The 26,724-nt window shown below is 44.6% G+C and overlaps 1 protein-coding gene across 1 annotated transcript; it reads left to right on the plus strand.

The window, feature by feature from the left end:
* Positions 1-26,724, plus strand: hipk3a (homeodomain interacting protein kinase 3a). Its single transcript, XM_030778337.1, has 16 exons — positions 1-324; positions 2,653-3,925; positions 17,591-17,714; positions 19,743-19,862; positions 20,111-20,197; positions 20,519-20,700; positions 21,113-21,272; positions 21,883-22,009; positions 22,280-22,401; positions 22,585-22,715; positions 22,832-22,993; positions 23,282-23,629; positions 23,931-24,077; positions 24,371-24,627; positions 25,837-25,967; positions 26,069-26,724. The coding sequence occupies exons 1-16, from the start codon at positions 249-251 to the stop codon at positions 26,495-26,497; spliced, it is 3,876 nt and encodes a 1,291-aa protein (XP_030634197.1). The 5' UTR covers positions 1-248; the 3' UTR covers positions 26,498-26,724.

Consider the following 26,724-nt stretch of genomic DNA (forward strand, 5'->3'; position numbering starts at 1 on the left):
TGGGAACTGTTAGCTTGGTAGTTTGACGAAAGTATGGGCTTTATTGCCCTCGAAATGACGGATAGAACAGCTTTTTCTAAAAGTATACGTGTTTAAACACTCCGTTGACTTGTTTATATGGTTATTAATGGCTTAGTACGTAAGTTACATGGAGTTTAAAATGAGGGAGATCGTGGTCTCTTCGTCAGCGATATCTCCCCAGTTGTCCAGCCAAAGGACAAGATGGCAGCTTAGCAAGCAGTCTGAGCATGGTGTGGGCACATATTAACTCCCTAACATGTTCAGAGAAGCCTTGGATTCATACCATTTTTCCTGGCTGTGAAGGTAAGTATGGTTTGCTCTGGCTCCAAAACGACAGCAGATATACTGTAATTGCGAAATACGATACCAGCTAATTAGCTACCCTGCTAACTTGTCAGTCCATAACCACGAAATTGGTTGGCTGCAAAAAGTTGCCACGCCGAGAACTTGCTAGCCAATAGTAGCTAGCTGTCCGTGTTAGCCAACGTTTTAGTTTTGTTAACTAGTAGTTAGCAACTCGACTAGCAAATAGCGTGTTATCGTTAGCTAGATATTCGACAGTTTCACTTCTTTTGTTATTGGGAAGTTGTCATTCAAAGCAGCCACTGGCTAACATTATCGGTGTAGTATGCTGAAACATTTGCTTGTCGAAATTCAGAAGTTAGCCAGCTGCTAACTAGCTTACGAGCTAATGCTTCGTGTTTGTGTAGCTTTCAGTTCCGACTGAAGTTAGCTCTCGCTTGCTAAGTACAACAACAATAATAGTGGTTGAATCGACTAAAGGTCGAAAAATCGTCAACCGAAGTGGTTTTAGAATGATTTTTTGAAGTTGGATTGGTCTTTTTTAACGACTCTTTCTTGGGAATCTAACGTCGCTTTTCAACTTTTTTTGCTTCAAACTATTTTTGCTACAGTTTGCGTTTCTGTATCAAAACTTTAGCAAGTTATACAATATTTACATACATGGTTAGTTATTTGTTGAGCCATAAATCTCTGTTAGCAAAAGCAGCCTCTTCTCCTTCGTTTAACTGGTTATCTTGCTGACCGTTAGCCACGATCTACTATATTTTTAAAGTTATGCACGTGGAACTGGATAGACCCGTAGAGAGCAATCATTGTACAGATAGTAAAAATTAAAAAAAAAAAGACAGTAGGAAAAGTGTTTTTATGAAATATGGCATTATACACATGCTATAATATTTTAATAAACGTGTACTTATTTCTCTCAGTTTTTTTTAATTGCCTTTTTATGGTACGCATTGTTACAAACTCGAATCTCGAATTGCAAGGGTATTATTGAATATAGGAGTTGCCGTGAGGTTCTGGAAAAACCAGAAAAAGCCACCACTCGGCTAGGGAAATAAGAGTAAAACAGACGAGTAGGTTCAGTTATCAAATAAACTTTTATCTCCTTCAGAGTGATATGAACTGAAACTAACACTTAGTTGAACTGGGGGAAAACTGCTGCTGTTAAGATGCTTTAGCCTTAGGGGGAAATCCCTATACCAGGCAGGCATTGTGCTTGGTTCTAGTGCTTTGCTGCTTCAAACAGTTGGAGAGTCAACAGGTGTTTGTGCCCCTCCCTCACTGTCCTATTGGCCAACTGCTACAGGAGAGGTCAGTTTCAGCCTGTACCTTGAAAAGCTTCAGCCTTGCAAAAAAAAAAGGAAAAGAAACAAGAACGATGAGTCATGTAACACAACACCTTGGCTGGAGTTTCCTTGGTGGATGAAGGAGTATTAAGATACTGCTTGTTATTTAAAGAGAAATATGGAGATGTCACAGTGCCACCTCAATGATTATTATTATTATTATTTTTAAAGGTCTTGATTTTTGAAGGTTGCATGAGACAAGTGTGCTGATTAGTGAGAAAAAGGGCTTTTGTTGAGCTTTTACATATGACAGCCAGCTTTTACATTACAGTTTGTAACGTCCTAGACCAAATGTATATGTGCGCGACAGAAAAAGAGGCCTGTGTGTGTGTGTAAGGGAGAGAGGGAGGGGTAGAGACTGAGCAAGAGAAACAACGTCCTGGGCCACACCTGCCCTCCTGCCTGAACTTGTGCCATATGGTGTACCAGCATAAGCACTTCTCCTGTTACTGAGTCAGCTAAGCTCCACCCATTCAGCTCCGTTATCAGTCAGTTTTGGAAGTCTTACCCTAAAGCACATTATTGTGCGTTAGCTTTACAGGGATGTGCCTGCTTGATTAGCCTCATTGTTAATGGTTGTACCAGAAAGATTAAACACAAAGAAGAACACACTCATAAAAAAAGAAACCATTAACACAGAGAGAGAGGAGTTTTGGGGTTTTTTTCGGGACATCTGCACAAGAAACTCGTTATGTGTATCATCATCTCACATTAAGGACAGTTTGACGTAGCTTTGGTGTTAGGGTTAAAGACATTTGTTTTCCATACACTGCTTGTCAATATCGGTACTGTGCTGAAATGAGAACTCTTCTATATTTCCAAAGCATTTTCACTCTTTCAAATACCTAAAATAACTTGTGAAAATAGCGAAAATGTTTTCTCAGTCAAATTTTTTTGACTGGGGGGGAAAAAAAGAGGACAGGTCAGTAAGAAACGTCACTTTGTTTTGAAATGCTTTTGTGCTGTCTTGTTTTAACAGGTATGGCCTCACAGGTTTGGGTCTGCCCACCACATGTTTATCAACCGCAGACAAGTGCCTTTTGCAGTGTGAAGAAAGTTAAAGTCGAGCCCAGTGCCTGTGCCTCCCGTGAGAAGATCCCACGCACCTATGTGGTCGGTGTGAATCTAGGCATTGCACACCCTACCAATATTGTCCCCTCATCAAAGACGGAAACATTGGTGACTCGGAGGCCTCGTGGTGAGCGGGACCCTTCAGTAAAAGCGGCATCTCTGAGATCTGCACATTACGAGCAGCCAGAGAACGCGTCAGAGCTCCAGGACAGAATAGTCCCTCCGCTGGACAGTCGTGTTGAAACATTTGGTGCTCGGGAGAAGAAGTCTGGAGTGACAGTGGTGGTTGAAGTCAGAGGAAACGGTGGACAGAGGAGCCAGAACAGTACAGAGGGAGGAGGAAGAGGTGGAGGAGGAGGAGGAGGAGAGACAGGGGGGGAAGAGGAGGAAAACGAGAAAGGAGAAAGTTTGAATTCTGTTGACGGGCCCCAGCAATGTGGGTTTAAACGCAAAGGTGAGGATTCGGAGTCGAGCAAGGGCAACATGCAGATTGTAGAGGACCACTCCACACTTCCTGCCATGTTGCAAGCGAACGTGGGAAACACGGCCACTGTAGCAGTGGTACCTTCGAAACAGAGCGGGGCAGGGACGGGAGCAGGAGCAGTGAACGGGACAGGGGATGGAGACTATCAGCTGGTGCAGCATGAGGTGCTGTGCTCCATGAACCACACCTATGAGGTGTTGGAGTTCCTGGGGCGTGGCACGTTCGGACAGGTCGTGAAGTGCTGGAAGAGGGGCACCAGTGAGATCGTGGCCATTAAGATCCTGAAGAACCACCCATCGTATGCCCGCCAGGGCCAGATCGAGGTCGGCATCCTGGCCCGTCTGAGCGGGGAAAACGCAGAGGAACACAACTTGGTGCGGGCCTTTGAGTGCTTTCAGCACCGTAACCACACCTGCCTTGTCTTCGAGATGCTGGAGCAGAACCTGTACGACTTCCTCAAGCAGAACAAATTCAGTCCCCTGCCGCTGAAGGTGATCAGGCCGGTGCTGCAGCAGGTTGCCACGGCGCTTAAGAAGCTGAAGAGTTTGGGGCTGATCCACGCCGATCTCAAACCGGAGAACATCATGCTGGTGGATCCCGTGAGACAGCCGTACCGCGTTAAAGTGATTGACTTTGGCTCCGCCAGTCACGTCTCCAAAGCGGTGTGTTCCACTTACCTGCAGTCGCGCTATTACAGGTAAGACAGGTCTGTCTTTCTAAGATTTGTGTTGGGCTTAATGAGCGCACCAGTTCCCCACCGGTTCTTAATGGCCTCAAAATTCATCATTGTTGTATAATCCTGTGTCTCATTTGGCCAGGTACTTGCGAATTCTGGAGAGAAGAGCATCTTGGCTCTTGTGTTAAATGGACAGAGCCCACAAATAAGAAATTGATACGATTTCAAGAGGTCAAAACAGAAGTGTCTGGAGTTATGTTTGGGGAGTGGTGTCTAGTTTTGCACAATTATCCCTTTTCTGGGATTTAACTCAGGGATTTAAGTCTAAGATCTTGTGGGGATGCACAAACCCTCAGAGATGTTCCGGGTAGTTTCCCTGAGGCAGTGGTTTTGAATGGGACAACCCAGCAAACCATGGTAGCGTGAGAAGTCTTATTTTCAAGGAAAATTTTTTTTTTTTTTGAAGGGAAGCCTTTGTGAGTTTTACAGACGCAGGCTTCCAGAATAATTATGTAATGTGGACAAAGGCCCACGTAATACCATGTTTTTTTTTGTTATTTTTTTTCATGTGTGTGATGGTCAGCAGGCAAACTCTGAGTGTCAGGCAGTTCCACCCAAACTTCAGCTGTTTCATAACCCACCAGTGGAGCAGATGTGTTTATACGAATAAGAAACTCTTTAATGTGTCAGGTCCTAGGTCCACCACATGGAAATTTCACACAGAATAATCCTTTATCCTATCGGCTGCCTTGTGAGGAAACGCCCCCACTCTCACAAGTGTGTGGAATGCTTAATTTTTTTTTTTTTTTAACTCCTTGGCATACTGTGGGTTTGCCTTCATGGTGCCTCACAGACACATACCTTCTCTCACAAGGCCTGGGCCATTCCTCATGACTGGGCTTTGTGACAAAAACGATCGGCTACGCTTTGGGAAGGTCGTGGCACTGCACAGATTCGCATTTCAGGACTAAATAAAAACGTTTCTCAAAATAGAGTGGGCACAGTTAATAAGAGCACGTCACTCAGATACATTTCTGTTTGCTTAGTTTGGTTTGGAATGGAATCGCTTCTTACATCAGGTTGGGACAGTTTATCGGCTGTGTTTGCATTTCGAGATTCCAGCTGCTCCTTGGTACATTTCTCAACTGCGAATGGCTCTTCTCCCCCACGTCACGGCTCAGCCTATTTGTAATTAAGTTTTTCCCCCCTGAACAAGCCCCAGATTGGAAAACCAATGTTATGTAAGAGCACCTTTGGCTTCACATGTAGGCCACAGTCTGCTTACTTTGTGCTCTCCATTTCTCGTGTAGCCACTACCCAACAAGACTGTACAAATGAGAGACACCCTTCTCTCACCCCCTTGACCTGAAAAGTATTTGACTGTACTCAAGAACATTACATAATGCAAAAGCAGAGTACAGACTGTCTTCAAAAGCACATCCTTTGACAGTTTTGCAGTGTGTGTTATCGTTCGACTAGATAAAGAGGAACAAGGCACACACAGACAAATACGTAGGAGAGCGAGAGCGTTAATTTGTACTTTTTTTTTTGTGCTTTGGTTTCATTTCAGTTTAGCATTGTAGTGTTGCTAAGTGGCCTTTTCTTGTAAGTCTCGTACCACTGCTGTGTTTAATGCCTTATTGCTGGGCGTGTAGTTTGTGAAGTTACCCATCTTCACTCTCCTTATGTTCAAAGTGCGTTGTCTTTCACACCACATGAGGTGCAGAGGACGGAAGATAAAATGGAAGATAAATTAGCTCAAGTGTTTACATAGCTCAGAGAAGAGGTTTGTGGTGGTGTTGTTGTTCTCATCTATAGCAGTCACACTGACAAAACCATACCATGCCTGACTGTGGTTATTCACAACAAGAGGCTCATTTGCATGGACTAGTTTTAACATACCACAGCCAGGCCCTGTTCCATATTTGGAGGGAATATTTCTGACCCTGTTGTTACAGGGATAAGACAGGAATTGTTTCCTTAGACTGTTAGTGGCTCAGACAAATTGGGAATAAGACACTGGGAGTATAAAAGGGGGGGAGGGAAAAAGAAAACCAGGACGAACCTTGGTGTGTGTGTTTGTGTATCTGTGGTTGGTCATAAATGTTATCATTATATTCCCTTTAATCACAGAGTTCAGTCATAGAGTCCAACTGTCATAAGCTGTTAACTCAGACCCTTGTTTAAAGTCAGAAGATGACATGAGAACATATTGTGAAGGGGTCAAATAAAGCTTTCTCTCCTTCACTTCAAAATCATTCCAAATTTGATGAACAAGCTGTGTCCACATATGGACACGTTAAAGGGGTATTCGGCTGATTTAAAGTTAAATCTGTTCTCATTCACCTAGTCCTTTTGTATCTAAGCTCTTCTGTATCTTGGAGAGGGCCTTGAAAATCTCTCAGAATGTTCACCAAATATCTCAAATATAACTAGGGTTTACAGAAAGCATGGATGAAAAAGAAAGAACAGATAGACATGAGGAGGAGTATCACTTTAAATGTTTTTAGGATGTAGGCTGTTGTAAACATATAGTGGTTTCATAACACTCTGTAATTTCCCCGTGGGTCCTGTCTCTTGAGTATGTACACAGTTGCTGTGAGAGAACGTCAAATATGGCTCTCGTCAAATGTCTTCCTCTTTCTAATTCTGCTATCAGATTGCAAGGCAATTTATCTGATCGGGGCAGAAGAACTTGGTCGTACTACAGTTGTCGTGTGTATTTATTTACTTTTGACAGCCGTGTAGTAAAGCAGAAAAGTGAAAAAAAAAACAGTAGTGTTCGTCTTTGATGGACGTACGTTGTTTCTCTTGCTCTCCGTTTAGGTCAGAGATGCTAATTAAATTGGAAATCTGCCTGTGTCGACATTTTTCATGAATAAATCTAGACATGACTGACTAGCAAGAACTGGCCTCTTTCAGCTAAGGCACTGAGAAACATGTCTTATTTTTTTCCTAAACATGAGAATTTCTTTCATTCGTGAGTTCCTCTGTGTATGTTTGTGTTTGTTTGTGTGTGTGTGTGTGTGTGTGTGTGTGTTCCCTCCACTTCTTCTGTGGAAGTACAGTGGGGCTTTTGGGTAGTTACAGGCTAAATTTGTGGTTTTGCTGTGTGCGCGTGTGTTTGTGTGTGCGCAATCCTGTAGGTACAATACTCTCTCTCCTGATGTGGTTTAGACCTGCATGGGCTCACAGACGCCTTGGTATGTGAGACTGTTAAGACAGGTATTTTCTGTGCTTAGATTGCTTAGGCATGTGGCTGTGTCTCCAGGAGCACTGCTGAGTGAAAGTAAACCAAGTGCCTCAGATTCCCCATATCAAAACAAGCCCTGCACTTTCCTCCCTGTAACAAGTCCAGCTTATTAAAACTGAGAACCAACATCAAAAAACTAAAAACAACAACAACAAAACAATATGTCTCACTGTAACATCCCCAGTGCTGTCATAGCTTTTTTGGAAGGCTGAAGAACAGAGGTGTATTGGCTACAAATAGCATCCGCTGCATTTATTTTTGACTCAACATACTTTGCCCCTCCCCGTTTGTCCTGTTGTAAAAGAAAAAAAAAACATGATTAAAAATATTCTTCTTGGATGTGATGTTGGCAGAATGACCAGTGGGAGTTGTGAATAATTCAGCGTGTCACTCAGGTTTATGTGTGTTGTGTTACCCGTAAAGGAGGATCAGGCAGGCTGCTAGGGTTTCAGCTCACCTGCAGGTGTGTCAGAATGAGGTCCAGGCATTATAAAGCATCCCCGTATTTTTCGTGAACAGTTATTTTTGGCATCTGTTTAGTAGATGTTGTTTTGGGTGTGTGTTGCTTTGTTGTCGTTTTTAGTTTTGTGGGGGTTTTTCTGTTGTTTTTTGCCAAATGAGCAGCAGCAACAGCAGCAGCCGTGTTCACTGTTACTGAAGTTTCTGTGGACTGTTTTGGAACAGCTGCCCTTGCTGTTTCTCCTGCCCAGGAAATGAGAAGCGTATTTTTGGAGTGTGGGATCATGGCTATGAATAAAAGATGCCCATTAGGCTAATGTTGGCCCTCTGAACTGTCCGTACGATCTGAAATAACAGATGGTTATCTGCCCCCCACCCCCCAATTCTTAATTCTCAACCTGGAATCCCTTCCCTGGTGACACAGTGTGGCATGTGGAAGTACGCTGACAAGGGCTTGTGAGTCTGTGATAACTCGTTGTGTTGAAATGGATTTTGAAGCCGGTTTTTAAGGCTTAACCCTAGTTCTCACAGTTGCTGCTGTGTACTCACGAGGTTATGTTTATTCAGTTTAACCAATTAAAACATTACCAGAACCTTTCGTTAACTCTGGCATTTTATTTTCCTTGTACGTCAGACACTCAGTCTCCTTGGTATTAGAGGGTTGCAGGAAAGAAGAGCCACCAAGAACATTATCGAAGTTGTAGAAAAAACATTGAGGTGGCTGTGGATCAAGAGGTGTGATCCATGGTGTAGCGTGCTACTTGGACTCAAGCTGGGTTCTGTTCATCCCCGGATGGGTCGCCCGGGTGAGGCTGTCTGATGATCTAAGACCCAAAACACCCTATGACCCTAGGTTCATCACTGATGATGTGTCCAGGTTGCACCATCTGATGTTTCAAGAAACTAAAACAGGACAGTTGATTAAATTGGTTAAGGTTTGATTCTTTTACTATGAGATAAGTACTGCATAGGTGACCTGTGAAACATCTCTCAGACACGTGAGTTAAGAATTCCTGTCTGCTTGGAATAACGGTGTACTTTCCTAGGGCGTGCACCAGACCTAACAGGATCACTGTCTGTATTTGCATTACACTCCGGGGAGAGCAGTGGAGGGGCGTTCCATAGAATTTCAGTCTGCATCATTTACCTGAAATGGAGATTTTAAATTCTTACACCGCACACTGCAGGCTAATTATAACTTTGCAAATGGAGCTGAAAACAGTAAGAAAGCTGATATTCACCAGGCCGTTGCATAACAAGCTGCTCACATTTAACTGGGCACGGGGTGACGAGGCCCACAAGTCCCAGGCTTGAATAGTTCGTCTGTATGGTTCACATAGCCAACAGCCTGTGTTCACAGGGCAAGACTCAAACTGGGAGAGGGCCATTTCTGCTGGTGCAGCACAGCACTCTGCTGATTGAGCTTAATTCTACCTAGATTGTGTAGTGTGGCAGGCTAAAGCTACAGAGCCATCCACTCTGCTCTGTTTATTAGCCTGTTGCCTCTCAATTACAGCGTGTTTCTTGATCAGTGCAAGAATGTATCTCCGGTAGCCGTGTGTAAAATGGGTAGGCCTACGCACTGAGAATTAATGCAACAAAGAGGCATTTATTGTTGTTGTTAAATTCCTAGATTTCATGTTTTGATTCACAAACAAAATTAGGACATTAAAGTGATACAGCATGAGAATTTTCTTTGTTTCCGTTGCACCTTGTAGCCTAATTTGATTCATAGGTTCTCTAGTAAGTAGTGGTATTCAAGATGCTTTCTAACCTGGATTTATCTCAAAGAGGCCGCGGGGGAAAATTTAGACTTTTCCTGTCCTGTCTCTGACATTTCAAAACAAGATATGTAAAACACATGCTGGCACATGCTACATGCCTCACACATGTCAAGCTGGCAGCAAAACCAGCAAAAGGGGTTTAGCTTCAAGATGTAATGCCATCACCCCCTCCAGTAAATGGGTCCTGAAATGTTAGGCAGCAACCTCTTTCTCTCTCTCTCTTTCTTCCCTTCTTTCTTCTGTCCCGTGTCTGTACAGCAGCAACAGATGTCTGACAGGGCCAGGTTCAAAGTCCCTACACACCTAAGCGTTTGTGTCATGTTTCCTCAAGGTGTTGGGGGTGCAGGGCTAATTGTGAAGCCTTTTTGAGGAAAAATCGTACACACTCTGGGCGTCCCAGGACAGCTATGGCTGGAGGACGTTTAGTTATTTCACTCTGTCAGTCAAAGCGTAGATTCTCAGATGCAAGCCAGCAGTGAGGGGAATTTACCCCTGTGGCAGTTTGATGACTAAAGGACAAAAACACAAGAGAATTTTACACCTCAGAGAGGACTGCACGGTTATGTTGAAATAAAACTGAAATGTCGACATAGTAACATGTAATTACGAAACTGTAAAAGGCTACGTTGTGTTTTATTTATCTGTATAGTTACTTAGTACTTGTGTTCATATTAAAAGGCACATAATCATAACAACAGTAGAAATGATGGCAATAATTGTTTGCTAGGTAGCCATTTGTGATAGTACGTCACCAAACTGCATGGTTTAATTAAAAGAGCTTACTGTTAAGAGGTGAAACCTTGGAGGTGTGAAATTCTTTTATTATTAGCTACTATTAGCTACTAAGTAATTTGGTGAAAAGGACAGTGCATCAGATAAGCAGTCTCATACCATCAGATGCTGTAGGCTACTGTAGTAAGGCAGTGTCCACTTACTATATGAGCTGTGGACTCAAAGGGGGGGAGGGAATCTAGAAAGTTGTTACAGTGACAGAACAGCATTTCTTTTTTTTCTTTTTTTGGGGTTTCTGTATTTATACTTTCAGTCATTAGTGAGCAAATATATGCAAAGCCTCTTTGGGTTTTGTTTTGTTTTTTGTTTTTTTGGGGGGGAGCAAGTAATCTTTGGCAAGTGACCTGTGAGGTGTTCCGATACCGGAAAATAATGAACTGTGACGTGGAGTTCTTTGCCTCTGCCTCATTTTTTATTTTCCCGTATCTAGACCTCTTATCAGGCATTTTCCCGTATGGCTTGGACAACATAGAACTTCACAAGGAAAGGGTGGCAAAAAAGCCTTTGCAAGTTAAAAATTAAGGAAGACACAGAAGAAAGCCAGCAAGAGCCAGAGCAAATGATTACTAGTTGCTTTAGCAAGTGTGATTGTATGTGAGAGATCTTTTTACTTAAATTTAGAAACTGTTCATAACTTTTTTTTTTTTTTTAAACATTTCATTTTTGTTGATTGCATATTGTCATTTAGTAACTTAGTTATTTAAATATTTAATAATATTTTTCTTTAAGTGTGATTTTTATGCCTTTGTGCTTTTTGCCTCGATAACTAACATGAGATGCTAATGAAAATGTGTTTCATCACAGTTCAAATCGCAGTTGCAATACGTCTCAGTCAATCGCGATATGATGTGTTTTTTTTTTTGCCAGTTTGTGAGCCCCATAATCAGTTGTTGTCTGATAACTCATGTAATCTGTCATCTCTACCTCACTGATTCAGTGGAACATTTCAAAATTTTTTTTTTTTTTTTTGATTTCTATCTTTTTAGAAACCCTGTTTTGGCATGTCTGAATTTGAGATCTCATTGACTTCCGCTACAGAAGCACAATTCGCCTTAGATATTTATTCTCACGTTTTTGTCGTGAACTCAATTTCTTGCTCACTGATTTTGCATTTTGAGTGGCTCTAATGTCATATGCCTTGAGAACTGACCATCAGTGCACACACACACACACACACACATTGCAGCTGATCTCTCTCAGAGCTGCACACTGTTCTCCTCAGGGAAAAAAAAAGCACAGGGTTTTTTTTTTTTTGGTCTGGTGGTGCCCTTTCTTTGATGTAGACGCCAACCTAACGGCAAAAGTAGGAAGGTCAAGCACCGTTGCCGTCATCATCATCATCATCATCCCCTTCTCTTGCCCCCCAGCACCTTTTAATGTCTATTCGTTCATCTGTTTTTCTTTGAAGAAGGAGAATTCAGGGAAATTCATTTGTATGGGTTCTGTTTGGGTGTTCTCTGTATCAGTATTGACTAGTCCTTTTTTCTCCTCCTCCTTTCTCAGCCTGATTCTGTATTTTGATCAGTTTCTAGAACATATAAACCAAACAGAGAGACTAGTCTGTCAATACGACCACCTTTCTACTTGAGCCACATCCAACACATTGCATTGCCTTATTTCAGTGTAGGTATTTTTTGTGAAACCCATGACAGTTTTCCTAAGGAAACGGGCCCATTAAATGGCTGCTGTGACTAGTGTGTGTCATTTAAAGATCGCCTGCCTGTTGAACTTGATGCATGTTAGGGCATGTGTTTGTGTGTCACTGCGTCGCAGAAAACCTGATCAGATCTTCCTTCCTGTAATGGCTTACCTCAGTTGGTGACGTTTGAATTTGGGCTGAACTTGAGCTCGGGTTACAGGTGTGAGATCTCGCATGACCAGAGAAACACGGCTTGTTTTACAATCACTGGTTTATGGCACACGCCCCACCCTGCACGCACGCACACACACACACACACACACCCACCACCATGTTGGAGGCCCTAGACAGAGCCTGTATATTCAGAGACTTTGAATGAAGTAAAGTAAACTTTGATGAAGGTTTGTCTCTGTGCTGAACCTACAGGGCTAGGATCCTATAGGGATTTAGTACAGTCATGGCTTGAATTGCTTCTGAGTGGATGTTTTTTCTGTCCCAGTGCAATTTAAAGCTGGAGCAGTTGTGACCTACGGAAAAGGGAAGCAGCCCCTTCTGTAATGACTGGCATGCAAATTATGACTAATTCATCCGCTGCTCAATAGACGATGTTGAGACCAATCAAATAGTATCGTTATTGACTGGAGTCTCTAACTATTTGATGGTCATTAAACAGTGATGAAGCTAATGGGAGCTAATCTAGTGTTTATCACATCTGTGCACACCGTTTAGTTTGAGAGTACCACAATTGAGATCTGGTCCTTTTAATGTAACTCTTGATTGATATTTAATCAAGTAATCAACGCCCATCGTTAACGTGAATGCCACGGTGTCGTTAATGTGTACTGATGTTATTCAATTGGTTGCTCTGTCATCTCAGCTTAATCTGGAACCGGATTGATGTTTCTTTAACTTGAGAATGTAGGGATAGTTTTATTACAGTATGTCTTTTTTGTGCGGTTTACATAACAATCCTATTATTAGACCCAAAGCAGGATGAAGCAACTGAGTGGCCATCAGACTGCTCGAATGATGTAGCCCATGCAGCATGGCTCCACTGGTGGTGGTGAAAACGCTTTGTTCACAGTTTGTTTCATGCTCCCTCTAGAATAGCTCTGATGGCTCAGTTCAATAATGCAAATGGACGTTTTTTTGTCTCTGCAGAGCTGGTGAAATGCTGATGTGTTTGGCACATTGGCACATTTGAGTGAAACATTTTTGGAGAAAACACTTGCTTATTCTACCCCCCCCCCCCCCACCCCCTTTCAAACTGTCATTTGTGGCTTATTCTGAAATATTTATAGTCTTTTGATAGAGACTCTCTTCCTCTGCTATTCAAGCTAAATGTGATTGAATTTGCACAGATCTGGGGGGAATTTTGAACAGAAGCTAAATAGAAACTGTCCTCATTACAACACTGAAATGTGAAGCTCTGCTTCCTCTTGTGAATTATTCTAAGCCTTATTTGCCTATGCTGTGTAAAGTATCCGCGGCCAGTCTGTAGCCCTATCCATGCAAACATGCTGCTGGAAATGTTTGAGCTGCGACGCCCTGACACAGTACTGTAACAGGCTCTAATGTGTTTCTATTGTATACTGGGCTTCTAGAAAAGTGAGGCAGTCCAGGCACCAGGAATCAGCTGGGTCTGGTATGCTCTCCCCTTTGAGCCATATCCCCCCTTAGCTGCAGACACAGGAGAAAGACATTTATGGGTTTTTCATTTTTCTGTATGTCTATGAAAGAGCCTTTGCATAAAGAGAAGAGTCAGTACTTTGTGAAAAATAAGAGAGAAAAATAACCCTTGGCTCAACCGGCATACTCAGCATTCACAGTATTCTTTTTTGGCTTCGTGTGAGAGCAGCTAGACTAAGGCCTAATGTTACCTATCCCACCTGTGTCATGCCACCTGTGGTAAGCGAGAAGCTAATCACAGGTGTCCGCCAGCTGATTAAAGAAGCCCTTTTTGATCCGTATTGTCTTACCCATTTGCCTTGGAAAATTAGATTTACAGTTGCTCTGATCCGTGGAAAGCAGGATACTGGTTGCTCTGCATATCAGACTGCAAATGAACCTGTAAGGCCACCGCACAGCATTTGACTAACTGATAATGTCTCACCATGTCACTTCTTTTTTTGCTTGTCACCTTGTCGGCTCGTTCTGATAACCACACAGCGAAACCGGGCTTATGATCACCCTGCCTTTACTCGTGGAAAAGGTTGTTTTTTTGGTTGTTTTTTTTCTTGCTTTTGTTGAGGGGAAGTCCATCTCTCCATTTTCTGTTGTGTGAGATTAGATAAGGCCATGTTTGGGTGGGATTTGTTTACCAGAAGCGCTCTGTGGATGGTGTGCAGACAGAGCTGCGAACAGGGAGACCTCCAGGGAAAACCCCAGTGAACCTAGTCAGAGCCTCTGTCCTCACAGAGCTCTTTTGTTCCTCATTCGGGCACATGCCAAACATCAGCCATAGATGTGTGCAAGAAATGTCTAGTCTGTCAGTTTTAAACCCTAGTACACCCCCCCCCCCCCATCCCATTTGCGTTTTTTTTTTCTTTTTGGGTACTACATGTTCTTTCTTTCATTCCTCTGAATCATAGACCCCACTGGCTGTGGTTCAGAAGTTGTCACATGTGCACTCGTGTGCAGGCGCACACACACACAAACTTTGTTTGCGATGAGAGTCTTTTGACAGAACTTGACACAACTGACCCCCTTAAGCTCCTGTCCCCTGTTGATATGCATCATGTAAGTGTGTTTGGGGTATGATCAGACTAAGAGTTCTACAGCTGAAACCTTGTCCCTTCCTGACGTACTTCTGGGTTATTTTGGGGTTTTTTTTTTGTTTGTTTGTTTTTTGAGGACATGCATTCTTCTTCCTGAACAGCTGCACAGCTCCTCTGGCCTTCAGCAGGCCTCTTACCATGGCCACACTATTCTGAGTTCAGGGCTTAAATCTCAGTAGCTGTTGCAGCACCAGTTCAGTCTGTGGGAGAGATGGAGATGGAGTTTGATGAGGGGGTTTGGTGGGGGGTATTTTTTGCTCAGTGTGACCTAGATGACACAGGCTTCTCTCCCATACAGGAAATGGTTTATGCAGGACACGGAGGTGTAGCTGTGTTCAACAGAACAGGCAGGTTTTTTTTTTTTTTTTTTTTGGGTCTGTTTGTTTTTTCACCTAGCCACCGCCCAGAGTCAGTCCCATCAGAGGTATGCAGGGGAGTGTGTGTAGTCGCCATGCTTGGATCTTCATCTCCGTCATCTGAATTTTTAACAAAGCACGTTCTGTGTTTGTTTGGAAGTTTGTAATGTTGGAAAGGTTTGTTTTGCATCAAGAGGAACCTGTGTTGTCAGTGTGGTGCATACATTTGCATTTCAAGAAGAGCTGTTTTCTGTAAGGCGATATCAGTAAACTCTTAGTCACCAACCAACTTCCTCACTGTTATATCATCATGTAGTTTGTGTATTTCCCTCAATTCTTTGGCCATTCAGAATAGTTCTTCCTTTCCTTTGAGTACTGCTGGGAAATAGTTGATTGCAGATCCCAGCTGCATAGCAGGGAAAAAGCTAGGCCTACCATTTCCTCACAAACGCTCTGTTACTGAATTTAGCTGTGTGTGTGAATGGGTGCACGTGCTCTCTCAAATGTCAGTACATGCTCTCTTGAATACCAATTCCACATTCCTGTCAAAGTAACCACAGTTGTGAATATGGAAAATTAAGATTTTTTTTGTGGTGTTATTCATTTGTTTTTCCTGGCTCAGCTGTGCAGGGTATACGCCCTACTGTGATTCTCAGACTATTACATGAGCGCGCGTTCTGTAGAGGGTTTCGGCATGAGGGAGTCTTGGCAGGGTGCATTTAGATGTGATGGTGTGACTTTTATAGAGCAGTAATGGCTGATTTGGAGTGGCGTCCTCTTGCCTCCTCGTGTGATCTTGCACTATGTGGTGTGAATGTAATCTCAGAGCTACAGTGTACTTTACTCTCCTCGGTGCTCAGTGACTAATGCTTTAACCCCTCTGTTACATTCTTTTTTTTCTGCTTGGAGTCTTCAGGACATCCCAGTTACTTTGAATTGAAAAAATGAAGGACAGAAGTAGAAAAATGGAAGACCTCAAGAAGGGTCACCACTTCTGTAAAGATAGTGAAATGGCTTTTGTATGGTGCATGGAAAATGCTGTATTCTGTGTCAGAAGAGCAGCTCTTTGATTCAGTCTGTGGTTCTGAGAAGGTGGAGTCCCAGGAGACCTGTGTGGTGGACAGTTGTTATGTCGAGTCCTTTTGTATCAGTACAGTGCCACTGAGGGCCATGTAGGGTTATGTGTAGTGCATTGCGTGCTGCTCCCTTCCCCTGTCGCGCCGCTGTTTCCTCTCTTATGTTTTCATTACCGGCTAAGCCTGGCTGTTGTCAGAGCACAATATAGCTGCAGATGGCATACAGGACTTGAGTCTTAACACTGTCTGGAACAAGCCTGTTTAAGCTCCAACAGTTACTTTCCTCACAGGTTCATTTCCACACATACTGGGAAAAGACATGTGATTTTTCAGATCCCAAAATCTAATTTAAAGACCTCATGTTTCACACTCGCACTGTGGAGGGGAGGCTTACATGCAAGGCATACATACGTGTTAGCAGTCTCGTTAGCACAGGCTACAATTCCAAAATCCCAAACAGCGCCTGATTGCGTTCAGGCGCAGTTGTCTATCTGTTAAACTAACAGAGCATTACTGGCGGGGAAGGTGAGGGTGTGGATGGAGTGGATGACACACGGCGTACTGTCGTCATAAGCCACCTCAATCATCACCCCCCCATTATGGCCCTCATTGGCTTTGGCGTAGGGTTGAGCGCATCTGTCGCTAGGCAGCAGGCACTCTTCCCTGGTTGTCACGGCAGCAAATGTATACTGTTCTTTAGCTGTGACGTCTGACATCTTGGTTCAGCTGGACAATGTGATGCATGATCAGTGCATCAGGCTCATTCACATTAGACCCCACCCCCCACCCACTGGCAAAACACTTTTCCAAATACAGCGAGTTGTGGTCGGAAAATGGATATTTGAGAAGTTTCATTGCAAATCAGTGTCTCCACTTCTATGGGCAGTTGATATTGTGAACTGATGTTCCCAAGTTACCTGTAAACATAACACAGGAGTAAGTAACACAAGCTCCACATCAACACCACACACAAGAGGATTGTGTGTAGTCTGTATTTAAATGGATTGAGGGCCTTTGTGTTATGCCTGTGTATATTTAGAAGATTAATGTCTCAGGAGACTACATACACTCGGTGGGCTCTTTATCAGCGCCACCTCATTCATGAAAATGGATCACTCCAGCAGAGAGAGTCACGTGACCCAGGCTTACTCTGCACAGCACTCACCGTTTGATTGAATGTCAGAATGAGCAAAAAATGGGTGACACAAGTGGCTTTGAGTGTGCTGCGTCGGTGCCAAGTGTATGGGTTTTAGTATCTCAGAAACATCCACTCTGCTGTGCTTTCCACAAACCGCAGTGTTTCCATCACCCTGTGGTTTCAGCCTGCTCTAGAAACAGAAGAGGGTTCAGACCCCAATACTCAATTGGTGTACCCATAATCAACCGTCCACTGAGTGTAAATTCTTCTCTTTTTCCCCCCAACTAAGAAACAGTCAGATCAGTCAGTCAGATACGACTTAAATATCCCCTCTGTCCTTAATAATGATTGTCTTTCTGTGTTGGTGGCTGTCCCATTAACTCCTTGACTGTGTGTGTTGGTGTTGTTTTAGGGCTCCAGAGATCATCCTGGGCTTGCCGTTCTGTGAGGCCATAGACATGTGGTCTCTGGGTTGTGTGATCGCTGAACTCTTTTTGGGATGGCCGTTGTACCCGGGGGCACTGGAGTATGACCAGGTAAGTCAACACAGATCGGAAGACGTCATTTAGTGTGTTTCAACACCACAACATTAGCGCAGAAATTGCCTGTTTCTGTATGATACCTTTAATTCATTCAAAATGTTCCAAACAAACAAAGCCAATTAAGGATAACTGTAAAACAAATTTATGTAAAAATGTTTAGAAAGTTTGGATAGGGTAGAGACTTGTGTGGTTTTTGCATGATAAGTATGGTCAGTAAGAGAGAATGTGTTCAGTAGTGTCATTTGTTGGTAGAAACAAACAAAACGACTCATGGGGACTCGCAGAGAATGCAGAAAACGGTTCGAAAACAAAAAATTCCTTTCGGACAAGTCACTTTCCCGAATACATCTGTGATTGCTTGATTCCAAGGAAGCCCCAGCCGCGAGATGGATGAAATTTCTGGCTGGGGTTTGGGGGTTACCCTGTAGTTCAGTAGGACAGTGCGGGTGTGTGTGTATGTGTGAGCTGGCAAGAGCAGGTTTCTCTTTGCTGACCATTAAGCTCTTGGTCGCTTGTCCATGCCAGCCCTGGGTACAGATATACTCCACACAGCAGAATGTATTTATAACCAAAGCCTGACACACCCCAACACACTCACACACAAACTCACACAGGGCCACTCTCTCATCGTGCACCATCAGCGGCTTCTCACTTCAGTGCTCTCTCTCTGTGTTTGTGCAGCGTTGTGGCAACCAAATCAGGTCTCTGTAACACCCCTATGATGCCATAAACAGAGCTTGTTTCAACGCTGTAACGCTGAGCCTCGCACTTGTAAAATGAGAAGCAGGATAGCTCATCTGAGTGAGGAAAGACAGAGAGAGAGAAAATGAGTTGTGTCAAGCTCATATTAGAGCAAGCCAAGCTTTGTACCAGCTTGTCTTCACGGTGATTGGTTGATCAGAAATATCAGTGATATGGTAATGTTTTCTCTGTCATGTGAAACACAGAGAGTGCACTATGCTTTAAGATGACTGTCTGGGCTCTTCTCTATGATGAAGTTACTGTCGACGCTGATGATGGTGTGAGACAGCCTTGGTGCTGTGATTTAATGAGTTCATTGCCTGTGTTTGGACATGCCCATAGATACTGCTTTCCCCTCATTTTAAAGTAGGTATGTTCATAGACAAATGTACGTTTCTCACAGACCACAGAGGTTGATCACTGTTTGCTTTTGCACATACTGATAGATGAGTCTACTCTTCATCTGCTGGCAGTGTCTGAAGTGTGCATGCTATCTTGACATGGTAACTCAAGAAAGCCCAGAGGAAGTGGTAGTCCATAGTGTTCTGTGGTTAATACCAAGAAATATACTTTCCCTGCTTTAACATTTTGGTGAAAATTGTGTTAGGTGTCAAGTTACAGTCTCTCTGAATAGAGTTACTGTGGTTCTCTCGCTTGGCTTTTCTGAAGTTTTTTTTGTTTTGTTTTGTTTTTCTTTCTCGTCTCCCCTGTGAGGATATATATGGGCAGATAAACTGTGGCTGTTTGAGTGTCTCTTGTCTAGTGGCTGGATAAAGATGCCGGACACTCTTGAAATAGCACAGTGATGCTGTCAGGCTCCCACTTCAGGCCACTGTTAATGAAAGCTCGCCTACTGAGACTTCCAACGCATGCATGTGCACACGTACACAAACACACATGCACAAATATTTGAAGAAGCATAGTGCAGCATACTGACAGGACATTACTTGAGCAGTCTGATAGCCATTTAAAACAAACAGACTGTGAGTGATGGATGCTCAGCAGTCATTCTGTTCCATGGGCCATTTCTTTATTAACCGTGTCACAGCTTGGATCAACACGGTTTTGTTTTTGGCTGATTTGTGCTGCTAATGTATAGCCATTGTTAAATGCATGTAAACATAGTGGTCACAAGAAGATAGGCTAGAGGACACTTCAGCAATATCTATGTTGTTGATAAACGCTAGACAACATGTGGCAAAATTGCTGCAGCTGAGGTATTTATGGCCCTGAAAAGCTGGAACTGAAATCATTTTTGCATTTCTGCCTTTATCTCTTTAGATTCGCTACATTTCTCAAACTCAAGGCTTACCTGGAGAGCATCTGCTGAACATGGGGACCAAAACACCTCGATTCTTCTGCAGGGAATCCGACTCGCCCTACACAGCATGGAGGCTAAAGGCAAGGATTCCGATAGGAAAGACATGAGAGCGTTCGCTCACAGACCTTACAGATCTCAGCACGTCTCCAAGAGTTTTCCCAGTACTCAATAAGCATTACCACGAACATTACACTGTGTCCTTATCAAATTACCAAAACTGCATGCCGTTAGCCACTCACTAATGCTAGCCGCTGTGTCTGAGAGTGTTCTTTACTGATGTCTCCGATTATGATTTAAACACACCTTTCCCTGTCTTGGGTTTCCGCAGACGACCGAGGAGCACGAGGCCGAGACGGGCATGAAATCGAAGGAGGCCCGAAAGTACATCTTCAGCTGCCTGGATGACATAGGACACGTAAGGCCTTTGTTACGTCACTCTTTCCCAATCTTTCTCCGCACAAACTTGCAGCTCTGCATGTCTTGGGCGTTTCTCTCCTTGCCCGAACACACCGGCTTTGGATAATTAATGAGTTAGGAATTACTGGATGTGTTTACTCAGACGTGTTGCGTTGATGAGACAACTGAAAACGCACAGACCTTCGGGCCATCAGGAGAAGGGTTTGTGAAACAGCACATTATTGTGCTTAACTAAAATCATAACGTTCCCACGAAAGCAGCGAAATGTGTCCTCTCAAAATCGACCCATTTTAACCTTTGTCCCTGTGTCGTTCCTCAGGTGAATCTGTTGAATATGGAAGGCTGCGACCAGCTGGCTGAGAAGGCAGACAGGAGAGAGTTTGTGGACTTGCTGAAGACCATGCTCCTGATCGACGCGGAGAAGAGGACGGGCCCCGCCGAGGCCCTGGCACACCCTTTTGTCACTATGCAGCACCTCCTCGACTTTCCCCATAGCAACCAGTACGTGTGTCTCTCCCCCTTGCCCAGCAGTCTCCACCACAGCTAAGCACTGCTGACAGAAACTCAGTGTCATTCAACCTGTCCATCTGACACGTTCTGTTAACTCTGTCAGTTTGTTCTGTTTCTGTGTAAGACTTTCTTTCCTGCCACATAAGACTGCCTGTATCATTAAGAATATTGCAAATGGTCTCATGGTAGACTCAACCACCAGTAGATAGTAAAGGTTTCTAATATTGTAGATTAAGCTGAATCAAATGAATAATCCTGAATTTCAACGAAGAACTACATGGTCGCTGAGCTGTATTGCTCTGTGTGTTTTGTTTTTTGTTTGTTTGGTCTGAGTTTTTCCCTATTTGTTTTGATGTTTTGTGTTTATTATATTTCTATCCCTGCTGTGTCTTCCCTCTTGTAGTGTGCAGTCGTGTTTCCACATTATGGATGTATGTCATTTGAGATCCAACACGTATGATTCACTCAACCGCAACAAAGCCCCGGCGCTCATGAGACCAGTCACCCTGCCCAACACGCTGTCAACTGTAGCTTTCAACAAGATGGCCTCAGTCCATTCTCAGGTAGTCCTACAACATGAACCTCTGATGAGATTCCTCAGTCATCTTCAGACTGGTTATTGTGAATACTTCCTCTCAACATGACAACACATTGAATTTAATGTGCTTTTTTTTTTTTGCTGCTCATGGTATGTTTCCTTGAGCCCTGTGGATTAATGTTTTGGTTCAGTGACTCAGCACAGCCCCCCACAGGATATGTGATGTAACTACAGGCCTGTTCATCCCGTTTGGTAGCAGGAAGCTGTTTTTCATGTGCTAATTCTTTGCCCTGAAAAGGACAGGCAATGTATTTATCCAACCCAAGCATTATGTAAAACAGGAAGCTGCAGATTACATGCTGCTGTGTTATCATTGTATCACCAGTGGGTTAATTTTAACCAGTGGATGATGTCACTGAAAATTCCATTGGGTAACTTGAGCCATTCTATGACATAAGCAGAAATTCTTGTGGATTTTTTTTGGAGGAGTTGGGAAGTAAGCTTTTAAACAGAAATAGACTTGGATGGTTTTTTGGGGGGATTTTTTTGTTAGCAGAGGAGGACAGCTGTCCTTGCAGAATGAACCTAGGACCTTGTTTCCATTCTCACTCTCTCCAACCTGCTCTCTTTTTCAGGCTTTGCCTCCACCCACTGCGCCGTCAGTGGTTCACCCAGGCATAACCATCCAGACGGGCAGTGCCCAGTTTGGGTGTAACGATTCGTTTCAGCAGACACTAATTCTCTGCCCTCCAACCATTCAAGGTATGGCTCTCCAAGCAGAAATGGGTCAGTCTGCACACCCCCCACCCTGCCACTCCCCTCCCTTCAACCCACCAAAAAAAAACAATCAACCTCTGTCTTCTCTCGAAAACATGATCTAGTACCGCATTTTTAGACAGAAAAGCCTACATAATGGTTTTGTTTTTGCAGCTTGTTGAGCGGCATAAACAGCTGTTTTTGTTTGTCGACCTGTACGAATCAGACACGTTAGTATGTTACCAACAGCGCTTCTTCTTCTATCTCACTTCACAGGTATCCCCTCCAATCCAAGTCAGCCGGCAGGTTACTCTGTGAGGATGGAGAACACACTTCCCCTGGTCACCCAAGCTCCTGCCATCCAGCCTTTACCAATGAGACCAGGTGTCATAGCACAGGTGAGCTTTCACTCCACCTCACCCTCTGACTCACTGAGAAACAAGCGCCAGTTCACAGAAGCACTTAATTATGGCTGATTCAACGCTCAGCGTCTTGGCTGGGAACAAAGTGTGGCTTAGATGACGCCATGGCCCTCTGTTTATTTGTGGGTTTGATTTTTTTTATTTATTTTGGCATCACAGCAACCGTGGTCCAACAGGACACCTCAGATCTTGATGCCAGCCTGGCAGCAGGTTCCTGCGGTGGCAGCCCCACCTGCCACCACCTTGGCATCGGACACAGCGCCAGGACCACAGAGACTAGGAGAGTGGGGGTGAGTGTCTCAGATGGAAGCGCCATCGTCAAATGTAGAAGGAATCAGATCCTGTATGTTGTTTGGTGTGGCCGTTATCTCGAGTGATGTTTTGACCGCTTTGGTTCTCCATACAGGAAAGTGCGATCGCACAACAGCCATTACAGTTCCATGATGTCACAACCTCTCTTGCCCAACCAAATGGCCGTGTCGGCCCATCAACCAATGAACATTGGCATCGCACATGTGGTGTGGCCACAGCCAGCTGCCAACAAGAGGAATAAAGTCTGTCAGAACAGGTGTGTGCAATTCTCCAAATCCTCCTGTTCTTTTGTGTTCATCATGGCTTAATCCCTTTGTAGCTCTGATGTCATTCACACGCAAATGTGCATTGTGTATTATGTAAGGCATGGCTACTGGTTTATTGGGGATATAGCAACATGACCACGCATTGATTCTTTTAAAAATAACCAAATAGGTAAAAGCCATTACAGATTCTAATATGTTGGTAGCCAAAGAGAACTGAAAATCTGCATGGCCTGTGAGGTTTAAAGAAGAGTAGTCCAGTAGCTGTGGTTGTCTTACAGGAGTGTGAACGTGTCGCATTACGCCGACACCCAGCCGTCAGCCGTGTGCCGCTCTCCAAAGATGACAAACAGACTCAGAGGCTCACAGACAGAGCAGAGCTCTCACACGGAGGTGCCTGGGCTCGTAGGAGACATGCGATCTCAGGCAGAGAAGGAGGAAGAAGAGGTGGAGGAGGAGGTCAGCTGCTGCAGGGCGGAGCAGGCCTCTGATGAGCGGCTGTCGGCGCCCGAACGTCAGCGGCGTGGGCCCGTTGTCATCGGCGACTCACCGAGTCCCACAGTGAGCGTAATCAGCATCAGCAGTGACACGGACGAAGACGAGCAGGCCCAGAGGTGCTCCCCGAACGAGTGAGTTTTCAACAATAAGCCCCAAGTCTGACTAATAAAAGAGACAAACTCATTTCCCCCACACGCTGACTAATAAAAACAGCTGCTAGTGTTTATGAGCAGTGAACCAAACACACCTGCAGCACATCCGGTGTAATGTTACTTTATCATTACAAAACGGTCAGTGGGAAGTGTTAAGTCAGAGAACTTATCCAAGTGTACTCAAGCATTGTTTGATTTTCAGCTGATCTCAGTGAGTTTTGGTGTCTAGAGGCATTGTGGGTACAGTGTGGTCCAATGAAGGGGGTTTGATTTGGTACAGGTGTAAAGGCAGTCCGGAGTGTGAGGCGTGTAAGGGCTCTCTGAACATGGAGCGGGTGTGTTCCCTCAGCAGTCCTGACAGCAGTCTGAGTACCAGCTCCTCTGCCTCGGTGCAGTCCAGTCCCTCCCCCTGCAAGAGACCCAACAGGTATGCAAACCAGTGCACTTACCCACTCACCCACTCAGACTGTTTACCCAGGGATTATGTTGCTTACTGGATTTGCCTGGATATTCAGGGCATCTTTTTAAAAACAGTATGTGACAAGTTAGTGAACCATAAACCTTGCAATGGGGTGGCACACGGAAAGCGGTGGTTCTTGCAAACTGCTATAGAGCATGAGTGTGTGCGTGTGTGTATGTATATGTGTATGCATATGGTGGTTCACTGGTGTAGGTGATATGTTATTGTAGAGTTTGACTTCTGTGCTCTCATGACTGCAGCATGTCTGAAGACGATGGTCACGAGAGCGGCTGTGACACCGTGGACGGTTCCCCCACCTCTGAGTCCTCTCTAGGCCCCAGTGCCAGCCCCTCCCCAGAGAGCTGTTACCTGGGCAACCGGAACCGCAAGCCCCATGGAACGAGCGGAGACAGTGAGAGCACGCTCAATAAGCCCCCCATGAAGACCATGGTGGTACCGCCTCTGAGAGTCCTCAACAACAACAACCCCGTGCAGGAGCGGCCCGTTGTCAACACAGGTGAGACTATACACACGCTCACACATACACACGCGCTCATTATGAGAAGTGCTTCTCGACGACATTTCCTGTAGGGCAGAAACTTGAGAACTGGATCTGTGAGAGTAATGCCTTATCTCAATATGTAGGTGTTTGAAAAGGTTTAGATCACAGTTTTACTAAGTTGGATCTTTTGTTTATCGCCTAAAGAAAAGTTTTTGGATGCTTGTGTTTTAGTTTGTGGTCTGTAGTTGTTCTCTAGTTAAATATCTGATGTGTACCACATTTTGAAAGGCAAGGGAAACGGTGTGGAAAGATGTTTGTGTAACATGCAGTGCACAGCCTTTCCTGACCCAACAGGCTGTAAATGTACAGTGTCGTCACTGCCCGTGTCTGCTTTACAGGTCATAGGAGAGAGACAGCAGGTTACAGAGGCTATCAAAGGTGATTATGGGTAAAGTGCACTGGTGACCCTTGTGTCTGTGCGCTACATCCCAGCATTGAGTGAAACTTTTTTTTTTCCCCCCCTCGGTTTGGACTCTTTCACCGCTTCTGTTTATTTATTTATGTTTTTTTATCCTTCTGGTATCTTCATTATTGTTAGACTCCATGAGATTTCTCTGTGCTCCAGTTTACATTTTACTGTCCTGTACTCTCCTCCTCAGCAGTGCTGTGTTTTCAGGGCATGCCGTCTCTCTCAAAAAAAAAAAAAAAAAAATATTGCAAGAACACAAAACTCTCATAACGCTGTCTTATGGCTTTCGACTCGTGCAACTCACCTGCAACTCTGTACGTCCTGAGTTGTTTGGAAAGTTCATAAAGTGTATTGAGTGTTTTGGCAATATGCGGCTTTATTATTCATTGTGATCGGTTATTATTATTTTTTTAGTTTGTTTTATTTATGGGCTGATTTTATGTGAACATTAGCAGGCAGTATAGATGATACTGTTTGATACATATGTTGTTTATTCAGTTATTATTTGTTTTGCAACCAAATGTGAATTCTTGCCAGAATCACATTTTGTTCCACAAATTGGCAGCAAGGGTCAGATCTTGGGCCTGACCGAGATTCAGGAGGCCAATTTTCTGTCTGTTAGCATTAGCAAGCAAGAGGGAAGGTGGTTTTTGTATTTTTCAACCTCTTCTCATTCGAAGCATTTGTGAGCTCGTCTTTCTGTACAAGAACTGACTCATTCTCCGTCCCTTTTTGTTTTTGTCACTCTTGTCCAGTCTTAGAGTCCTCGTGCCAGTCCAGAGGGCGCTGCGTCCCCGGACGGCTGAGCCACCACTCCACGCCCACTCTGCCTCGCCAGCAGAAGATGACCTCCGCATTCCAGCAGCATCCGCTGGGCTTTGGCCAGGTCAGTCAGTCGGTCCAGGTCTTAAGTTATAGCTGTGTCCTAACCACCCATGCACTATACCAAACGCTGGCTTGTCCTGACACCCCATGTCGCCTTAACAGGTCCAGCATTACGGCTCGTGTCACAAGGAGTGGAACGGAAACTACGGGCCCCGCCGGCCACAGGCCTACATCCCCCCCACGGTACAGCACGGAGCCGGCTTTACCACACTGCCCCACGGCAGCCCCACGCACACTGCCGGCCATCCGCAGCCCGCCCTGCTCTCATACCCACCCTCGGCGCCCGTGGCCCACCTGCTGGCGTCGCCGTGCCCACCGCGGGCCGTCCTGCAGCCCGCCTACAGCCTGCTGCACCAGGTCACCGTGGGCATCAACCACCATCACTCGTCGCACCGGCTGCTCCCCTCACCTACGCTGCACCCGCAGGGCCAGTTCAAAGCGCTGTTCCCCCCGCACTCCTACATGGCCTCGCCCGCCTACGCCGGATTCCCCCTCAGCCCCAGCAAACTCAACCAGTACCCCTACATCTGAGCAGAGGGTCCCCCCACCACCTCTGCCACCACGAGCCCGCAGTCAGAGTCATCGCCGAACGCCACACCCCCCTCCCCCACACTGCACACGCAAGCCAAGCCATGACCGAGCTGCAGGAGAAGAGAGGAGCGGGGGGAGGCGGGGCCAGGGCGAGGGGTGGGGGTGGGTTGGACATGAAATATTTTTTTAAACAAAAAAAATCATGTAGATTTAATGAGGATGCATTT

Source organism: Chanos chanos, chromosome 1, assembly GCF_902362185.1.
Source record: "Chanos chanos chromosome 1, fChaCha1.1, whole genome shotgun sequence".
Lineage (NCBI taxonomy): Eukaryota > Metazoa > Chordata > Actinopteri > Gonorynchiformes > Chanidae > Chanos > Chanos chanos.